Genomic DNA, 20202 nt, shown 5'->3' with positions numbered 1-20202 from the left:
CTGTCAGGGTTAGAAGCTCCTTGGCAGCTGCAAATGCCTCTGGCATGGTCGGTACCAAGAGAGTGTTGGTACAGAGCGGTGCCACAGATGTGGAAGGTGCTCCTTCTGGTTCTGGACTTGACAGTACCAGCCTAGGTGTCGCAATCTACAGTTCTGGCTTTTGTGGTGCTGAAGAAAAGGAGTACTTGGGCTTAGACCACACTCTACTCTGATCCACATGCCTAACAGACTTCGATGCCGAGGAATCTACCCCTTTTGGCCGTCTGCTTCTTATGTTTTTTTCTTAGGTACTGGGGATGGTGAGCAGTACAATAGGAAACACAAAATCCAAATCTAACAACACTGAGGCACTTGATGCTGAGTCTGACCGACCTGGCTCAGATGAGGCCACCTCCATGAGTAGAAACTTTAGTCTGGTGACAATCTTTCTTCGTGCGAGGCTTAAAGTCTTTGAAAATTTGGAGATGCTCCCCTGTATGAGCTTCCGCCAAACACTTTAAGCAACTTGAGAGCGGGTCACTCAGGGGCATAGCAGGCCATGTGTGGCTTGACCAAGGCATCCCTCTGCACCAGGAACCGACCAAAACCGTCAGGTGGGGTAAAACCTACCCAACTGTACTAAAACGCTAATAACCAGAATAACACTGAACTATTTACAATAGAGTACAAGAGTACACAGTCCAGTGAGAACACTTTCAAAAGCAAGATGAGCCGTTTCAGCGACCATTACGGGCAATAAGAAGAAACTGAGGGGGCTCAGGGTTAGCCAAGCCCTTTATACAGCAGCAGAAGGTGCTCAAGCCACCCCAACGGGTACCACTGAAGGAAAAATTTCCAGCGACTGTGTGCACACCAAGAGTGGAATGCACATGTGCAAACACTCAAAGAAGAAATTAGGTTCCTTAGAATACTAAACTGGGCACCATCATCTAAAAAGGAGTTATGCAGTTTAAATGCAGAAAAAAAAGAAGAAGCATAAACTAATAGTTCAGAGCCAACTAGCTGTAAGCCAGGGATCGGCAATCTTTGGCACACGGCCCACCAGGGTAAGCCCCCTGGCAGGCCGGGCCGGTTTGTTCGCTGCTCCAGGCCAATGGGGGCGGCGGGAAGCGGCGGCCAGCACATCCCTCAGACCGCGGTTCTTTCTGCAGCCCTCATTGGCTTGGGATGGCGAATCACGGCCAGTGGTAGCCGCGATTGGCCGACCTGCAAACGCAGCAGGTAAACAAACCGGCCCGGCCCGGCAGGGTGCTTACCCTGGTGAGGTGCGTGCCAAAGGTTGCCGATCCCTGATGTAAGCTTTGTAGATGCTTCAAACCATATCTGAACTTTGCATCTTTGCCTATTTGACTACCTAAAATTGGTCTGAAGTACTTTTCCTGAGGAGACCTGGTGCTCATATGCCACAGTAGTGAGTATGTTTTTAAAAACTGGTTACAGAGCACAGCTCAGTACAGAAACGTTATACATAAACTGTTAACATATTATATAGTTACCTTCCTCCGTTGTTCTGCCTTCATTTCCTGTAGTTTTCTGTTTTCATCCTCCTGGAGTCTTTGCTTATAAGTGTGGCTTCTAGTCTATTGCACAGCAGAGCATAAAAGCAATATATTGACAGAAGATCCCGCTCTCAATCTTTATAGAATCAATTAACATAAAACTAGTTGAAGATATTTCTGATTACTTAGGGATAGATTCATCTAAGTTTAAAAACCAGAAATGAGGCTCTTCTGTGAAAAATCCACCATTTAGAAGTTAGTTTATATACACCTTTCGTAATACAATTGCTAGGGTGGTTTGTTCTCCAGAGAGACCCTGTCTGCAGTGTTCTATGGTTCAGACACCTCTGGGGGATTTGTTTGAATGGGAGAAGTCTATGAACTAGATCTGAAATCATTAACAAGTGGTCTGTTTCTGCAACTCTTACTTATAATGAGTCTCCCAATGCATGTTCTCTTGTCATTTGCAGTTATTGGGGGATATACTACTCTTACCTTCAGCAGGGACTGTGCCTTCCTTTGTGTGTATATCATACTTAGCACATTATTAATATTAAAACTAACTTAGTTTAATACAAAAAGTTGTGGTGGCCATCATATAACTTGTATGACTTTAATAAAGGTTTTGATATACTTCTACACAAGATTCTCAAAGGAATTTGATAAATGTGAATCAAATGAAGCTACTGAATGATGGGTACATAGTTTGCTATAAAGGCTGTATGGAGACAGCAATTATTAATGGGTTCAGTCTCAAGCTGGAGGAGCGGTTAGATGTGTCCAGGGAGATTCATTCTGGGTCCAATATTATTTATTACTTTCAGTAATGACTTGAGTGGTTGTGTGGAGAATATATTAATCAAGTTGGAGGACAATAAAAATCTAGACGGGATTGTTAACACTTTGGAAGACTGCATTAAAATTGATTATGATCTTAATTAATTAAATGTGGGGGGGGGAGAAGAGAAGCCACCAATAAAAAGAGGAGTGTCCCTAAAAAGAAACTGAATTTGTCTACATCCAGTGGGAAGGGATAAATGTGCACCCAGTGATGTTTGTGAATTAGACAGTAATACCACAGAAAGAATCTGGGAAATTTAAACTGTTTTTAGCAAGAACTGTATGTCCTTTTCTAGTACATGCAACCACTGAGAATCGTAACAATGCTAAAAATTAGAATTTAGAGTGAAAAATTTAACCTCACCCTTTTCCCAGCAAAAAGATACAAATTTGGCAACATGGAAACATTTGCAGAATTTGTGTCAGTTTTGCTCAATTGTTCGTGTAACAAAAATTCCAAAATGGTCAAAATGTTTTGATTCTAAAGGACTTCTTGTTTTGAAATTTTTCAAATTTTATTTAAAATAATGTTAACCACTCAAATTAAAATTACATTGAACAAAACATTTTATTTGACCCGAAATGAATATTTTTTATGTTTTTGGAAGGGCTCGTGAACTGAAAGTCAGTTATTTTGTCCATTTTATTAAATGTGTCTTTACTAGATCTCTTATATTTTAGAAGTTAAACAAACAAAAATCAAAAAAATAGCAGGTCACAATTTTTTGCAGGTTAAACACAGACTAGCTCAAAACACCACATCAAACTAGCATAATTCAAGTATAACATTTCCCCTTTGCTATTACCTCTTAGTGCTCAAGTGGTTTTATACTGAGTGGTACTTCATTGCTTATGTGTTATAGCTCCCTTAATGGGGCACAATAGGTGCTAGTTTACCTGTAGAGTGGTTCCACTAGCCTGAATAGATCTTTTACAAATACAAGGCCATAGAGTCATGCTAGCAAGGAGTGACATATGATATACTGGCTCATCACATATACACAAGCAGCAAGGTAATTCATCCTCTTTACTTGGGCACTGATTAAGCCAGAGTTGAGGGGAAATATACACATTTCTTGCACTATATGTTTTTAAAAAAACCCACAAATTGCAGAGAGTAACAGACATAAAACAGATTGGAATATAAGGCATAAAACTGAAACAGCTTTAGAGTGAGGGGCTTCAGCTGTGGATCTGCACCTACTCCGCCTCTCCCTACCCTAGGGCCATCACACTAATGTCTCTGAAATCAGGACCAGTCCTGGGGAGGTTTTCAATTCGAGTACATCCTACTGAAATTTGTAGGACTAATTCTGCCTCAGATAAATCCACTAGGCCCAGGTCTCATTGTTCAGCTCTCGTGTGGTGATAGGTGGGGAGGCAAGCATGGCTTTACGTCATCTTTCTGCCTCTTGTATTCTTTGCCATTTCAGTGGCCTGCTTGGTCCCCAACATAAATTAGAGCAGCCCCGAGGGGGCCCGCTAAGGGATGCTGCATCAGCTGAAAACAGCCAGAGCATACTGTACTCCAGCCACGACCCTCCCTTTACCTGCACACACTGTGTGTGGGGGGCTGCACAAAGGGCACTAGAAACTCATTCCTCCGGCTCTGCACCAAGAAGGGAACCTCCTCTACAGCTGGTGTATTCCCTAAAGGCTGTTTCCACCCATTCTAAGACTCTTATGCCTGTGGTGAAGGTAAAGGAAGCCACTGGGAACTGGTCCCAGAGACTCAAAAAAAAAAAAAAAAATTATACACCACCTTCTCAGTTCATGGTGTTGAGGGACAGGGAAAGAGACTGTGAAGCAAGGCCTATGAGGAAATGCCAAGGTCTGAACATATTCTCTCTACATCAAGGTTTCTCAACCTGTGAGGCTCCAACGTATTTCCAGGAAGGCTGAAGCAAGACTAAAGCCAAAAGGGAGAGGATTTTTTTTTTCTTAGTAGCTGACACTTAAGATTCAGCAGACACTAAAGCCGCTATGGTATATGAGCTATTCAGTAAAGGTTTCCAAGCTTTTGCTGACTCCAGGGTATGTAGAGACCAGCTGTAATTTCTTTCTGCACACGGTAGCTGATCTGTTGCCCGTCGCTGCACCTGTAATCTGGGCCTGACTCCGCAAACATTGGCATAATGACTCCCCATGGTAAATGTTTCCAAAAGCGGGGCAGCCCAAACAGCTGAGTGCACTTCAGGAATTATTGATTAGACAAACAATGAGGTGTTCTTTCCCTTGTTAAGAATGTAGAAAAAAAACACCTCAGGAAAGATGTAAAGAGCAATTATTCCGATTAGTTACTGGTGGCTGATTAGAGTAGTGATATTATGAGATAAGATATCAGATCAGTTCAGAAATGGGACAACCCACTCAAGTTAATTTTGGAATAATTTTTCTAGGAGATACTGGAGAGTAGACTTTATTTCTGTGGCTGGATTTTTAAAATAACTCAGCACCCAGCAGCTTCCATTTATGCATCTAAATGAAATAGACAGGTTTTCAAAAGGGTTTAGCAACCAGAAGGGTTAGTTGCTCTCAATGGGAACTGCTGGGTGCTGCACACTTCAGTTAGGGCGAACTTTTCAGGGATGGATTTATGAACCATGAAGTCAGTCCATGCAATGCAGGGAAAGGGTCTGAGGCTGTAGCCATCCTTCCAAGCCAAACGATTCCATGGTATGCATTACACTGAGTCTGTGCAGTTTGTTAAACTAAATGAAATGCTAACATTGTATTGTTGGTAGCACCGTTAGCACTGGCAGAACATTACAGAGGATGTGTCATATTCCATGGTAGGACTTACCCATGCTGTAGATTCTGGGCTCGGATTAGCCATCTGACAGGAGTTTCTCTTTGGCAAACCCAAGTCCAATCTCTCCAATAGTTCAGTGGTTTTGCTACAGAGAAACCCAAACAGAGTTGTTAGTGCTTTCTTGAAATATAAATACAGCCTACAATTGCACCCCTAGATTCTAACCCTAGATTTATGGTGCAATAACAGAAAAGCACCATAGCTGGAACAAAAGGTTTGAGAGCTAGATAGAATGAAGTGGAACATCAGAAACAGAACTGATATGATGGATAAAGCATTTGTTGGGCGTGATTTGTTTGAAAGAGAAAAAGCAGAGCTATTTCTGTGTTAAAGGGGCCTTTCTCTACCATTTTCAATCTTATTCTGATACACATTCTATCAGATTTCACCATCAGCAGCATATAATTGCTTACCTGAATCCTTTGTTCTAAACCCTCCCACCAGCATCTTAAATGACAAGATTATTTTAAAGTATTTTTCTTCATGCTTAGTACAATGAACCCTTACATCAGATTCTTTCGTCTCTCTCCTGGGTTAAATAAAATCCAATTTATTAGAAGAGTTATTTTTGTCTTGAATTGAAATAAAGCTGTGCAGCATCATAGTCTCTGTGGATAGGTCCATTGGTCAAACGGATGAATTTATCAACACATGCACCCCGGACCCGATTTTCAAAAAAAGCATCCATGTAATTGTGTGCCTAAATTCATTCCATTAGGCAAATAGTTGATTCGCATGCTCAGTCATGGTAGTCATGCACAGGCAATATAAAAATGAAGCCAGATTTTGCCAAGGAAAGATCTTCATGCAGGCATTGATGGGCACGAACCAGACTTTCCTGACCTCCACCGCAAGTTGCCTGGCATACCTGTTATTCAAGTCTCTGCATGCAGGTGTGATTGGGTGGTGAGAACATGTTTGATGGTTTGTGGAGATTTGTTGAATTTAGCCTTGTGCTGCACTATGTGATTTTTTTCATAGCTGTGCCTAGACGCATTCATAAGCACATTTTTTTAGAAAACCTGAACAAACAGATATGGATTTGGGATACACTGGCAGATTATAGTTTCATAAAGAAATATATGGCAATTTACAGCACAGCCTGCTCTCATAGGTTTTATAGTGTTTACAAGGAGATCGTATGCAAAAGAAGCCCTTCCTCCCACACACAAATTTAAAGAGATAATATGCCCTTCTCAGCTTAACTAAACTTAGAAATGCATATGAAAACTCCACTGGTATCTGTACATTCTCAGGCTTCTGGGCTGAAAAACAAAGTGGTACAACATTTTATAATGTTGTACACCATCTGTGCCCAAACGCAACAGACTAGAAATAGTGTAGCTAATATGTAAGAGACAACTGCAGCATTTTGTGGCCTGTTGCATATAGATTCTGGCAGCTGCATGCTAGATGCACCACTCAGCCACTTTGTTCCTTGCAGACTGGGCTACTTATGATTTTTTTTTTTTTAAAGCAAAGTGCTTACTACTCAGTCCTGCTAATGATAAACAGCACCAGTCTCAGCAGTAAGGTCAGGATCTTGCTGTATGCTTGTCTGATTCTTCCCTCCGCGTCCCCCCATCCCCAATAGATTTGTTTTTAATCTTTAAATGCTGCTGCATTCTTTATATTTCTCTGAAGAGCACGCTAGCTTATTTTGACACTATGTTGAATTACTGGTGTAGTCATTTCAAACCCAAGATGAGCTTCAATGTAGTCAAGAGGATCTTAACACAGTTAAGAGGGAAGAGAACCTGGAGAGGCCAAGCAACATCCAAATAGTGTCACAGTAGTTTTGTTTTTTCCATACTGGTAGTTTCCTAATTTTATTTGTCGTCAAAGCTGTGAGCTGAGCTCTCTATTGGTGTAGCTCTTTGGCTTCATTTGTTTTACACCAACAGAGAATTTGGCCCTGTTTCTCTAAAGTGTTAAACAACTTTAAGAGGGACAGTGTAATGTCAAAATAATATACACTATTTTAACAAACCCAACCTGTGACATTATCTGATTAAATACAACCATGTAGATCATTGTTGCTACCATTGTTACATAATTGCAAAAAATCTTGTACAAATTATGTCAAGTAAGGTGTCTATGGAAAGGTTATGATTTGCTGAATAGGATTATGCTATTTGTATGCATGTATCATTTTTGTATTTGAAGTTATTAGTATTAGCTCTGTATCTGTATTTCAAATATGTTTGCTCCTGCGGTAACGCCCACAAGGTATTTAGCCTGCACATCTTGAAAGGACTATTCAAGTTAAGTGACCCATCAAGGGACGCTCAACTCACAATGGACTATGCAAGACGCCCATCTACACCTGAGGGACTTTCATGTGAACAAGTGGTAATGGCCTCTGTTGTGACTAAGAGAAATCATGCATGGACATGTGACTTGCCCATGTGACTCCAAACATCCTCTTTTTACCTGTAATTTTCCACTGGCTGTGCTGAGGGCTTTGTTTGAAACAATGGGTTTCCTTCCACATGGCAGAAGCTATAAGGCCCTGGAAACATCTCCATTTTGCCTCTTTCCTGCTCAAAGCTCTGGACTATGAACTTATACTATTGGGAGCATTCCAACCAAAGGACTGAGGACCTTCCAATGATTTGGAAGCAACCAGAGACTTGATTTAAGCCAGCAGTTTATTCCATCACTGCTACAAGCCTGAACCAAGAACTTTGCAATTATTGTATGTATTTGATTCCTTTAACCAATTTTAACTCTCACCTTTCTTTCTTTTTATAAATAAACCTTTAGATTTTAGATACTAAAGGATTGGCAACAGCATGATTATTCGGTAAGATCTGAGTTGTATATTGGCCTGGGTACGTGGCTGGTCCTTTGGGATCAGAAGAACATTTTATTTGATGAAACTGGTTTTAAATAACCACTCATCTTTAAGTCTAGTGTTTTTGGTGGTGATACAAGGACTGGAATGCCTAGAGGAAACTGCTTAGCCAGTGTGATGAAACTGAAGTTTACTTTTGTTGCTGGTTTGGTGTATCTTATGGGAGAATAACCACCAGTTTAGGGGGGATATCTGCCCTATTTCTCGGCAGTTTGTCCTGAATTTGGTATTCGCAGTGGTGACCCACGGAGGCATGGTGACACAACCAACCAACCACAAAAATAAAAAATCCTTACAAAATTCTTATATCTGTAACAAGCAACGTTAGATTATTCAATGTAAGAGATTTCATAGACAGCAAGAATGAATTTGACTTACGAATTTGATTACTTCATTTTTACTTCTCAAGCCGGGAGAAATGCCAAAGCTTATCTGATCAACCTCCCTTGATATTTCTAATCAATTTTACTTTCAGGGTCCCATGCACTTACAGAACACTGCATTTTGGGGTGCTGCTGATACCACAGGTAGGGTGAGTTGGTTTTTAAAAACTGTTTCCACTGGAATAATTTAAAAATTCCTAGAAATGCTTATTGGTTTCAGTCTTTGAAAAGCTTATTTCTACAAAAATCTAATAAGTGCTGGTCCTAAGAGAGTCCCTTTGGGTGAAATGAGGGAGCTGATGTCAGCTGAAGGAGAGAGTGTGTCCAGAGTTCATAGTAAATTGATACAAAAGGAAACCATAGTTTAGAGGTTCTTAATGTGGGGAAAAAACAAAATTAAAAAATGCCATTAGTACAACAGTTCAGTTGAGACCTGAATGGGACCTCCCTGATGCATAGTTTAGCAGCTCAGGAGGCATTCATCTCCCTGCAGAAATGGCACAGAGCCAGAGCCAGCCTCCCACACGTGCAGCCATTACAGTGGTGGCAGTCCCAGAGCTCCCGCTGAGATGGTAACGCTTCCATACTAGTAGCTCCTAACCCAAGGCTGTGGCTTTAAGCCACAGTCAAGGTCACAATCCTCAGCATAACGGTATAGAAAAGAAAATACCTTTTGAAAGAAACTAAACTGAGCTGCTTTTAAAACAAGTGTTAGAAAGAAATTCAGGATCACATACAGCAACACAGAATTCTGTGTAACTGTAACACAAGTCACAGAAGTGCAATGCCTTTGTATTTGCACAATATATGCTATCATATTACCCAGTGCTGTGTGCTCAAAATGAAAGTTTCTACTGCAAGACACACACAAGCATGCATGCTTATTGCAGGCCCTGTCAGATTCCTCATCTTCAAACTGTACAAAGAGTAATTTTAAATATCATTCTATGTAATTTTTTGAAAACTAATAAAAAACCCTATAATTTCTAGTCAGAGGCGGGATTATAGAAAGCAGTGTAATAAAGTCCATTGAATTTTCAGCATACTGTTGGTACTCCCAACAAAATCATGATCTACAAGAGATTTAGGCCCCAGTCCTACAACTGGATCAATATTGGCAGACCTCTAAACTCTGATCTGACTGCAGCATCAAGGCCTAAAATTCCTAGTCATCATTGTAATGGAATGTTAAACTATTATACTGTTCAGCCACCAGGTGGTAGTGTGTAAAAATACCTTATGTAAGCTAACCTCAGCCATAACTGGCAGAACATTAAAGGATCTTATGATAAACACATCTGGTGTGTATAAGCAAGCTCTGTAGCCAGTCCATATCTGGTACAGAAGCACATGACATGGTGTCAGGAGTAAACGAAGAACAGAAACTAAAGAAAAATAGCAACAACGGTTGCAGGATCTCATCAACATGCCAGTCTTCAGTGCTCCAGACAACTTCAACTTTGACAAACTCCAGAATGGACAGACTGGAAACATTATTTTGCAAGATTTTGCATTGCTACCAAGCTTCACAAAGAAACTGGAAATATACAGGTATCTTCTTTAATTTATGTTATGGGGAAGCTGGCAGACCATATCTTTAAATCCTTTGACTTTAATGAGGACAGCCACAAAGATGACTAGGAAAGAGTTCTGGCTATGTTTGATGCATATTTTATACCTCAGAGAAATATGGTTTATGAAGGAGTATGTTTTCACCTGAGAATTCAAGAACCAGGGGGAAATGTTGAATGTTTTATAAGAGCTCTGCATACATTGGCAGAAAACTGATTTTGGGAAAATATAAAACATGATGGTTATTGGGCTTACAGATAAAAACCTTTCACAACAGCTACAATTGAAGAGAGATGTGACCTTAGCGCAGGCTATATAGATAGCAAAGCACTCAGAATCAATCAAGCAACAGAACAAAAGGCAGGAGCAACTTGAAAAACCTGAAACCGGCTTAGACGCTATAAACAGACACTTGCATGTGAAAAGTTACTATAATAAAACCTCTGCGGCAAGGAGAGAGCTCCTAGGCTATGAGAGACAAATTCCAGCCTATGTGCACAAGGTGTGGAAAAAGTTATATCCCAAGAGAGGATGCATGTCCAACCAGAGGAGCATGATGTAATACATGCATGAAATATGGACATTTTGTACCTTTGTTTGCCGCACCATAATGGTCAGGAAGTTGACTCATATTACAGACAGACAATCAAGAGCCACTGTTTCTGGGATCACTCACTTAGGATGACAGAGCTTGCCTGGAGAGTGAAACTGAATATTCATAGCAAGACTATTGACTCTAAAAGTGATTTGGGAGCTGGTGTCACAGTCATCTCAGAAGGGACGTACAGTCACTTTCAAGCCCTCCCAGAGCTTAAGTCTGAAAAAGCTCTGGCTGGCCCTGGAGCTATTCCGAACTGCATGGGCCAGTTCACCACAGAAACAACTTACAAAAAGACAAAAAGCTATGCATTCAGAGTGAATGTGATCAAAGGAGCAAAGACCAACAACCTTCTCAGCTGGAGTGTAGCAGCCATGATGGGCCTAGTAACAAAGGAGAAAGAACTCTGTGGAGGATTTGATGATATTGGACTTTTGAAAGGAGATCAAGTGAAAAATCAACGTAAGTGACAATTCTGGATCAGTCAGTGTACACACACCTCTACCAGAGAGATCTTGGAAGAGACTAGATCCAGATTTATGCAAATTCAAAAGACTGGTTGACCTAGTTATTGTGGACTATTTTTCCAGATATAAAGAAATAATATATTTGAAAGACCAAACGTCACAGTCTTATCGAGAAACTGAAGTGCACTTTTGTTCACTTCAGTTTCCAGAACAACTCATGATAGACAGACAATGGACCACAATTCACTGTGGCAAAATTTAAGTCATTCTGAATGAAATGTGATTTTATTCATATTACTAGCAGTCCACATTACCCACAAGTGAATGGAGAAGCTGAGAGAGCTTGTATAGACAGCCAAGAAAATCTTGCAGCAAGAAGATCCATTCCTTGCTTTTCTGAGTTGCACATCAACACCAATATCAGCTCTTGGATATAGTCCAGCACAACTCTCAATGGGAAGACAATTCAGAACTACTGTTCTTTTCCAAAGTTAGAATCTGTCTCAAAAGGCAAAAAGCCTATGAACACTTTTACAAGCAAACAGACAACACTCAAACAGCTGCCAGGTCTAGAACCTGGTGATCAAGATCATGTCAGATTGGATGGTTGGAGAAAAAGGATGGCCAAATCCAGCTGTCGTAAAGAAAAATAATTCAGCGCCCAGACCATATGTGAACGAGACCAAGTGGCGCATTCAACAGAAACCACTAACATCTACAGTTTGTTCCTCAGAAAGATCAATCAACAGAGCAAACCCCACAGACAGCAGATGCAGAACAAGATAACGAAGTCTCAAGGATTCCAAACTGACCTCAGCCAGTCGTTACAACTAATGGATGACCAAGTTATTATGCGTTTGGGTCATGTAATTAGAAAACCAGTAAGATTCAGACACAGTTAACAGACTGATCCATATTGAACTTCAAAGACAACGTGATAGTGTAAATGGTAGGAATGTAGAATTTAAAGGGGATGAAATGGAATGCTAAACTATTATATTCTTCAGCCACTAGGTGGTGCTGTGTGTAAAAATACCTTATTTAAAAGAACCACAGCCATACCAGGCAGAGCATTCAAAGATCATATGATGACCACAGCTGGTATGTGTATATAAACAACCTCTTTAGCCAGTCAATATCTGGTACAGGAACATGACAATCACGGAGTACAGTTCTTGACAACTCCTTTTATTTTATTGTGATTAATCATTTATATCAGAGGGGTAGCCGTGTTAGTCTGAATCTGTAAAAAGCAACAGGGGGTTCTGTGGCACCTTTAAGACTAACAGAAGTATTGGGAGCATAAGCTTTCGTGGGTAAGAACCTCACTTCTTCAGATGCACCTCTGTTGCTTTAATCATTTATATGTCATTGTAGATCCGATAGTTAAAGAGGTGACAACAAAGGACCCAATCTTGAAAAGCCTGTGAGTAAGTGCATATTTAATGATTCAGTGTATGAAATAAGGATGCTGAATTGGGCACCTTGTCTGGTGGTAAGATGCCCTGAAAAGCTGTCACTACATTTTTCAGCCTGGGCACAAGTTTCCTTACCTGCCCTTTACAATGATTGTTTGTTTGTTTGTTTTTTTAAGTGGGATATTTTAAACTCCTATGAAAAAGCCTCCATGGGCAACACTTTGCAGAGCTATGTTAAAATATTTGTCTGTATCTAAATAAAAAACAAAAAAAACAAAAAAACAAAAAAACACCCTTCTATTGTATTTTTAATTGTTACTTCTGAATGAAACTAATCACTATTAATATTGTTGCTCTAATCAGTGGAGAGTAAGATACCATTATCTATTTTTTAAAAGCTGGTATATTTGTTCTGCACAATACCTTCGCATCCATCACAGATCTAATGCTAGGATTTATTTCTCCCTATGATTTTCAGTAATCTCTACCTTCGTTTTTTCAAAATCATACCTTTTTATTAACAAACAAAACAGCTTCTGAACTCATTGCCTGCTCAGACTGTGGGGTCTCCAGCAATACAGCTGTATTCCATTATTCTAACAGCATCCCAAGGCGTGCTAGATCTCTCTCAGAACAGATAAAATACATGATCCCTGACCAGAGAAGCCTGCATGCCAATTGGAGACATAAAATAACAATGGGGTACCAAGACAGTAGGAATGTCTGTGGAAGAACAAGGGGAACAGCTATCAGATTATATGCCTGCTCTGTCATTTTACAATGCTTGTCCTACTCATTCTACAATTTCTCTTCCGGTCCAACTGGAGAGTAGTTAAAGTCCCCCATGAATAGTGTTCTAGATATTTTTTCCTGGCCTGCATGAACATTTCTTATCTGGCCTTTACCATGTAATAATGGGACTTCTTGTAATCACATATTTAAGTTTCATTCCAGATACCACCACTATACAGCTAAATTCTTATATACATACACAGTTTCCTGCATTGCCCATCAGAATCAACATGCTTAGTCTAGTTCCCTTAGAGGCTTTATTCATGGCTGGTGAAACCGAAGTTGTGATCTCATGCAACAGAAAATCCACCAGCAATGAGAGCTCAGCCATGGAAGCTGCCTGCACACTTTGCCCCACTGGGGCAGCTGGAATTAGTACTGCTGCAGCTCTGAAATGGGGCTGAGCCAAGCCCAGAATAGGACCAGGCCAGATGGGAGTTGTACTGATTCACTGACTCTCCCAGGGAGCCTACTTTAAGAGACATGGGGAAAGAGGCCTCCAATGGAGCCATAGCTCGACTTTAAGGTTGGGGTTTTCATGAATGATTAGAGTTGCTCTAACTCCACTCCAGCTGAAGCCACTGAGTGCTTGAGCAGTTACACGTTTTTTCAGCTAACCAAGTTTTCTGCCAATTTGTGGCTTTTGAACAGTTTTCTAATTCTTCCTCCCCCGCTTTTCTGTGTAGGTCTCTCACACAGCAAACTGACCAACTACAATATAGACCAGGGGTAGGCAACCTTTCAGAAGTGGTGTGCCGAGTCTTCATTTATTCACTTTAATTTAAGGTTTCATGTGCCGGTAATACATGTTTACGTTTTTTAGAAGGTCTCTCTCTATAAGTCTGGGGGGGGTGTGGAGGTGCAGCGCAGAAGGCTGGGTGTTGGGGGCGACTCGAGGTCAGGACAGAGGGCTGGAGGGGTGTGGGGGGTGCAGGGCAGAGGGCTGTGGTGCTCGGCTCGTGGGGGTGCTCCCAGCCCCCTGCCCTGAGCAGCTCATGGCAGGGGGCTGGGAGGGATATGCCCCCTTCCCCCAGGCTCTGTCCCTACCTCTCTCTGCCTGCTCTACGGAGCAGCGAGCACGCTGCCGCTCGGCTCTGCTCCGCTCCCCCTCCCCCTCGCAAGGGCCATCGCCAGCAGGGAGAGGGAGGGGGAGGAGGAGCCAGAACGCACCAAGCTGTGGGAAGAAGCGGGGGAGGGGGGAAGCTTGGCTGCTGCAGGACCAAGCTTCTGCCTCCTGCCCCCGCAGGGGAGAGCGGTGGGCCGGGACCCCCCGCTCTCCCCTGGGGCCGGGACCCCCCGCTCTCCCCTGCCAGGGCAGGAGGCAGAAGCTTGGTCCTGCGGCAGCCAAGCTTCCCTCCTCCCCCGCTTCTTCCCCCAGCGTGGCGCTTTCCGGCCCCTCCGCCCCTCCTCCTCCTTTCACCGGGCAGGCCGCGTGCCACTCAAAATCAGCTCACGTGCCGTAGGTTGCCGACCCCTGAGATAGACAATTGACACAGGAGAATATTACCCTCCCCCAATTTCTTTTAATTCCCAGTAATCTTGGATGAAGTAGTGAGACCCAGTAGTGTGGTACTAATTTGGTCCTTCCCCTTAAAAAGTATCCTTCAGCAGTGCCACTACAGGAGGTGGCACTGTGATATCCATCTTCTCCCACCACGGGAGGCAGGAGACTGCCATCACTGCCTTCCGTGGCAGTGGATCTGCCCTCAGGTGTAGCTGCTCCCATAGGTTCAGAACATGCAGTTGTCTCCCCTACACTCTACTCCTGCTACAGAAGTGAATTTATCCCATAGGCTTTGTGCTGGGTTTAACAAAAAATTGGAAACCCTGCAAGCACGCTGTTATGACCAGATGCATGTGCCTGCAATCATCTTTTGTTGGAAAGCTATTAGGTGAAGTGGACATGACCAAAACACCCACTCAGTCCTGCAAGGTGCTGAAAGCATTCTCCGTGCCCTTTAATGGAAGGAGAGGGTGCTCACCACCCCACTGAAGAATCTTACCACTAAGCCCTTTTTCAGTAACTGCATGCCAAAATCTGACCCCAAATTCACAAAGCTCCCATTGACTTCTTCGGCAATCATACAGACATCTAAAGGCAAAATAGGGCCTGTTACCTCTATTCTGCTGTTCAGATTACAGTATCTTCAGATGGAATAATATTCCTAAATGTAGCCATTGTATATTGACAGTTTAAATTCTAAATACTACTTCTATCAACAATGTGGCACTCTCTCACTTTTAGTGTCAGGCTAGCAACGTATAGAATTAAAAAGATAAATATAATAAAATAGCATCCCCCCACCAATTCTCTTTTCCACCAACTTATTTTTTTTTTAAATAGTCAACCCTTGTATTAATTTAATGGTTTAGGGTCCATTCCCCCCAGTGATCTGAAATAGCAGGGGGGGGGTGGGGGAGACAGCAAAACGAATATAGGAAAAGTTATTTATTTCATTTATTATTTGTAATAGTCAGCATAAATCCAGTTTTCAAGGAAAGGACAATTTTGAAAAACTTTATTGCCGAGGTCTCTCCGTACAAACCATTGTGTGCGTTCCATCTGCACATGCAATCTGCTTCTATATTTTCAGCCAGCTTGCACGGGCAGATTAATGTGTACAATTAGAAAGCAACCTCACAGGCGTTCAATAAACTGCCTTCATTATTACACTCAGGAGAGTCCCTTTGGATGTCTATAAAAGCCTAGTTTTCTGCCTGTTAGCTAAATAATTGACAATGCTTAAAATAATCAGGAGCAAATGAACAAAGTGAAGAAGACTGTGGTGAAAGAGAGCAAACAAAAGATTCTCAAGGCTGAAAGCAGTTTTTGCAGTGTCTGTGACTATCTCTTTAGTAGCCTTTATTTACAGTCTGGTCAGGTCTGGGTTTGCACTTCTGTGAGGAAAATTTGTTACTGGCCTGCTGTTTGAACCACATATCACAGAGCCCTGAGAACTGGCAAGGACATTAGGAGTTGTCTTGTACAATAAAATAAATAAATCCTATTTTGGTTCATATTTTATTTTCTTTGTTTTATGACTTTTGAATAGACTGCTTTGGCAGGTTAGTGAATAGAGCTTGTGGTGGTGAAATTCAGGCACTATATTTGGAATATTCACCTTATGGTATTCGGGCAAATGCTGCATTTGAAGCTCTAAATTCTTAACACAATATATTGAGCATACATGTATGCCACAGTTATACTGTCTGGCATCCATAAATAAGAATGAAGCCTTCAAAATCATCTACGTTTCCTCCACCAGTTTTTTCTAACTCTGCATTATTGAGTAGTTATTGGATGTGTACCTGGCTATGTAAAAGAGCTGCTATCTTTCAAGCTGTGTTATATTTCTGCCTATTTATACTAACAGATCAGCCTGTCCATCCACTTTCCAAAGCACCCAACACTGAGGTACCAGGAAACCATATAAAAGAGTGAATGAAAACACCACATTGGGCTTAATTTTGTGAAAAGGTGGTATTACATTGTACCATATTATTCAGGCTCATGCAGCTGGCATTGCCAGTCACCATGAGAGGCAGCCTCTAAACTAACGGTCACCCATTATGAATTGAAGGATATTCTTGTAGTTAGACACAGACCTGAAACTCAGGAAACTGGGCTTTAATTCCTGGCTCTGCCATAAACTCCTTGCGTGACCCTGGGCAAGTCACTTTGAGGATCTTGACCTAAGATATTTAGGTTCCTAACTTCCATTGAAATGAATGGAAGTTAGGAGCATAAATACCCTTGAGGATCTGGACCTTACTCTCTGCGTCTTAGAATTATAGGGTTAGAAGGGACCGCAAGGGTCTAGTCTAACCCCCTGCCATGATGCCATATTTGTTGTGTCTAAACCATCCAAGACAGATGGCTACCCAGCCTCTTTTTGAAAACTTCCAGTGAAGGCAATTCCATGACTTCCCTAGATAGTCTGTTTCATTGTCCTACTGTTCTTACAGTTAGGACGTTTTTCCTGAGGCTAGGTCTACACTACCCGCCTGAATCGGCGGGTAGAAATTGACCTCTCGGGGATCGATTTATCGCGTCCCATCGGGACGCGACATTTGATCCCCGAATCGACGCTCTTACTCCACCAGCGAAGGTGGGAGTAAGCGCCGTCGACAGGAAGCCGCAGAGGTCGATTTTGCCACCGTCCCTACAGCGGGGTAAGTCGGCTGCGATACGTCGAATTCAGCTACGCTATTCGCGTAGCTGAATTTGCGTATCTTAAATCGACCCCCCCCCCGTAGTGAAGACGTAGCCTCAATATTCAGATTAAATCTGCTATGCTATAGTTTGAATTCATTGTGCCTTGTCCTACACTGTGGCAAAAGAGAACAATTTTTCTCCATCTTTTTTATGGCAGCCTTTCAAATATTTGAAGACCGCTGTCATGTCCCCCCCCCCCAATCACCTCTTTTCTAAACTAAACATACCAAGTTCCTTCAGATATGGCTGGCATTCCATCTCTTTGAACATCTTGGTCATGTGCCTCTGGATCCTTTCCAGTTTCTCTACATTTTTTCTATACAGCAGTGACCAAAATTGGACACAGTACTCCAGATGCCCTGCACTGCACAACAGATACAGTGAGTCAGGCTAGAGCCACATGCACCTTTCTAGACCAAATAAGAAGCTAGGACTTCTTTACAGAGTTTGATGCAAGCAGTGCCTCCATCTGTACAAAACATCCAAAGAATGTGAAGAGACCACCTCATTCTGCTCTAACATGGCTTCCTGGAGTTGGCAATGCCACTGGGAGAAAAAATAAAAATAAACCACACACTAATTTGATCTTTTCAGCAAGCTAGAAAAAGACTTCATTGCAGTGGGAGATGCTAATGTCAGTGGAGAGACTGTTGGTCTAACCCCGCCTACTGTTTGGAACAGATCCACAATGCAAGATTCTGCAACATGCTCACTATTCCCACCAGTACACTTAGGTACAGGGAGTGAGTTTTTTGTGGATGTTGTGTGGTATTTTTCTTTCAGTTTGTAGGGGCTGGTAGGGGGCAGTGTGCACTGAGAGAAGCAGAGTCCTGATTAGGGGGCCTAGAAAGGCAGCCAAATAGTCAGCCAATGGCACAAGTGAAGCAAACAGAGCTGTAAACAGGGGAGACTGAGTGGGAATTTGTAAGGGGAGTTTGGGGGTGGGAGGTATTCTGGTGTTTGTTTTTTATTTTTGTGTGTGCCGACCTTATTTAACATTTTTATTACTGACTTTGGCACAAAAAGTGAGTGTGCGCTAGTAAAATTTGCAGATGACACAAAGTTGGGAGGTTTTGCCAATACCGAGGAGGACCGGAATATCATACAAAAAGATCTGGATGACTTTGTAAACTGGAATAATAGAATGGGATGAAATGTAACAGTGCAAAGTCATGCATTTAGGGACTAACAACAAGGATTTTTATTATAAGCTGGGGATTTATCAGTTGGAAGTGACAGAGGAGGAGAAAGACCTGGGTGTACTGGTGGATTACAGGATGACTATGAGCTGCCAATGTGACGTGGCTGTGAAAAAGGCTAATGCAATCTTAGGATGCATAAGGCGAGGTATTTCCAGTAGAGACAGGGAAGTGTTACTACCATTATACAAGGCACTGGTGAGACCTCATCTGGAATAATGTGTGCAATTCTGGTGTCCCATGTTTAAGAAAGAGGAATTCAAACTGGAACAGGTGCAGAGAAGGGGTTCTAAAATAATCTGATGAATTGAAAACCTAAATTATGAGAGGAGACTCAGAGAGCTAGGCTTGTTTAGCCTAACCAGAAGAAGGCTGAGGGGGGAGATACGATTGCGCTCTATAAATACATCAGAGGGATAATTTAAATAAATACCTGGGAGAGAAAAGAGTTAAGTGCCAATGTGGACACAAGAACAAATGGATATAAACTGGCCATCAACAAGTTTAGGCTTTAAATTAGGTGAAGGTTTCTAACCATTAGAGGACTGAAGTTCTGGAACAGCCTTCCAAAGGAAGCAGTAGGGGCAAAAACTGGCTTCAAAACTGAGCTTGATAAGTTTCTGGAGGGGATGGTATCATGAGATTGCCTACAATGGCAGGTGGCCCAATGGCAAGTGCCAGTAGCAAAAATCCCCAACAGCTGGAGATAGGACACTAGATGTGATGAGCTCTGAGTTACTATAGAGAATTATTTCCCAGGTATCTGCCTGGTGGATCTTGCCCATATGCTCATGGTCTAACTGATCGTCATATTTGGGGTAGGGAAAGAATTTTCCCCCTGGTCAGATTGGCAGAGACCATGGGGGACTTACGCTTTCTTCTATGACATGGGGCGCGGGTCACTTGCAGGTTTAAACTAGTGTAAATGGTAACTTGAAGTCTTTAAAGCATGATTTGAGGACTTCAGTAAGTCAGCCAGAGGTTAGAGATCTATTTCAGGAGTGGGTGCTTGAGGTTCTGTGTCCTTTACTGTGCAGGAGGTCAGACTAGATGATTACGATGGTCTCTTCTGACCTTAAAAAGTCTATGAGTACATAGTGATGGATGATTAACTATTCCAATGAACACTTACTGAGAGAGAGAGAGAGATTGCAACCTCATGGTTAGCGGCAAATAAGGTGTTAACATTCTGAACTCCCATTTTGTACATAAATATAGGCAGGATCAGGCCCAAGAGTAATAATATTCTGTGCTTTATACATAGCACTTTTCCTCCAAGCCTATCTCAAATGGGTTTAGAAAAGGTGATACAGTAACCTGAGTTAATGTCATAAGATGAGATGTCACACGTATCTTCACATTACTCAGTGGAGTTAATGTGCAACACAGTACAAAAAGTATCCTGAAAGTATTATCACTACATTATTCAATGATGAATTTATTATTTTCCCAGGTTCCTTATATTCTGCATGGTAGCAGATTCTTTTAACAAGTATGTGTTTGGGAAGATACCATTATCTTACACTATGCAATAGATTTTGCTTAAATA

At 41.9% G+C, this 20202-nt stretch overlaps 1 protein-coding gene across 1 annotated transcript in view; it reads right to left on the bottom strand.

Annotated features, from left to right (window-relative positions):
- The window catches only part of LOC113406549 (epithelial-stromal interaction protein 1-like), a 73676-nt gene that overhangs the window by 21110 nt on the left and 32364 nt on the right, over nt 1-20202 (bottom strand). Inside the window, exons 7-8 of the mRNA XM_026651866.1 lie at nt 5143-5236; nt 1497-1580 (exon numbers count right to left, since the gene is read on the bottom strand). Of these exons, the coding sequence (XP_026507651.1) occupies nt 1497-1580; nt 5143-5236 (178 nt within the window). The remainder of the gene's footprint in view (nt 1-1496; nt 1581-5142; nt 5237-20202) is intronic.

This window comes from Terrapene carolina, unplaced genomic scaffold, assembly GCF_002925995.2.
Source record: "Terrapene carolina triunguis isolate 2854851 unplaced genomic scaffold, T_m_triunguis-2.0 Scaffold18, whole genome shotgun sequence".
Classification (NCBI taxonomy): Eukaryota; Metazoa; Chordata; order Testudines; family Emydidae; genus Terrapene; species Terrapene triunguis.
The sequence above is the reverse complement of the archived record's forward strand: the minus strand, read 5'-3'. Positions and strand labels throughout refer to the sequence as shown.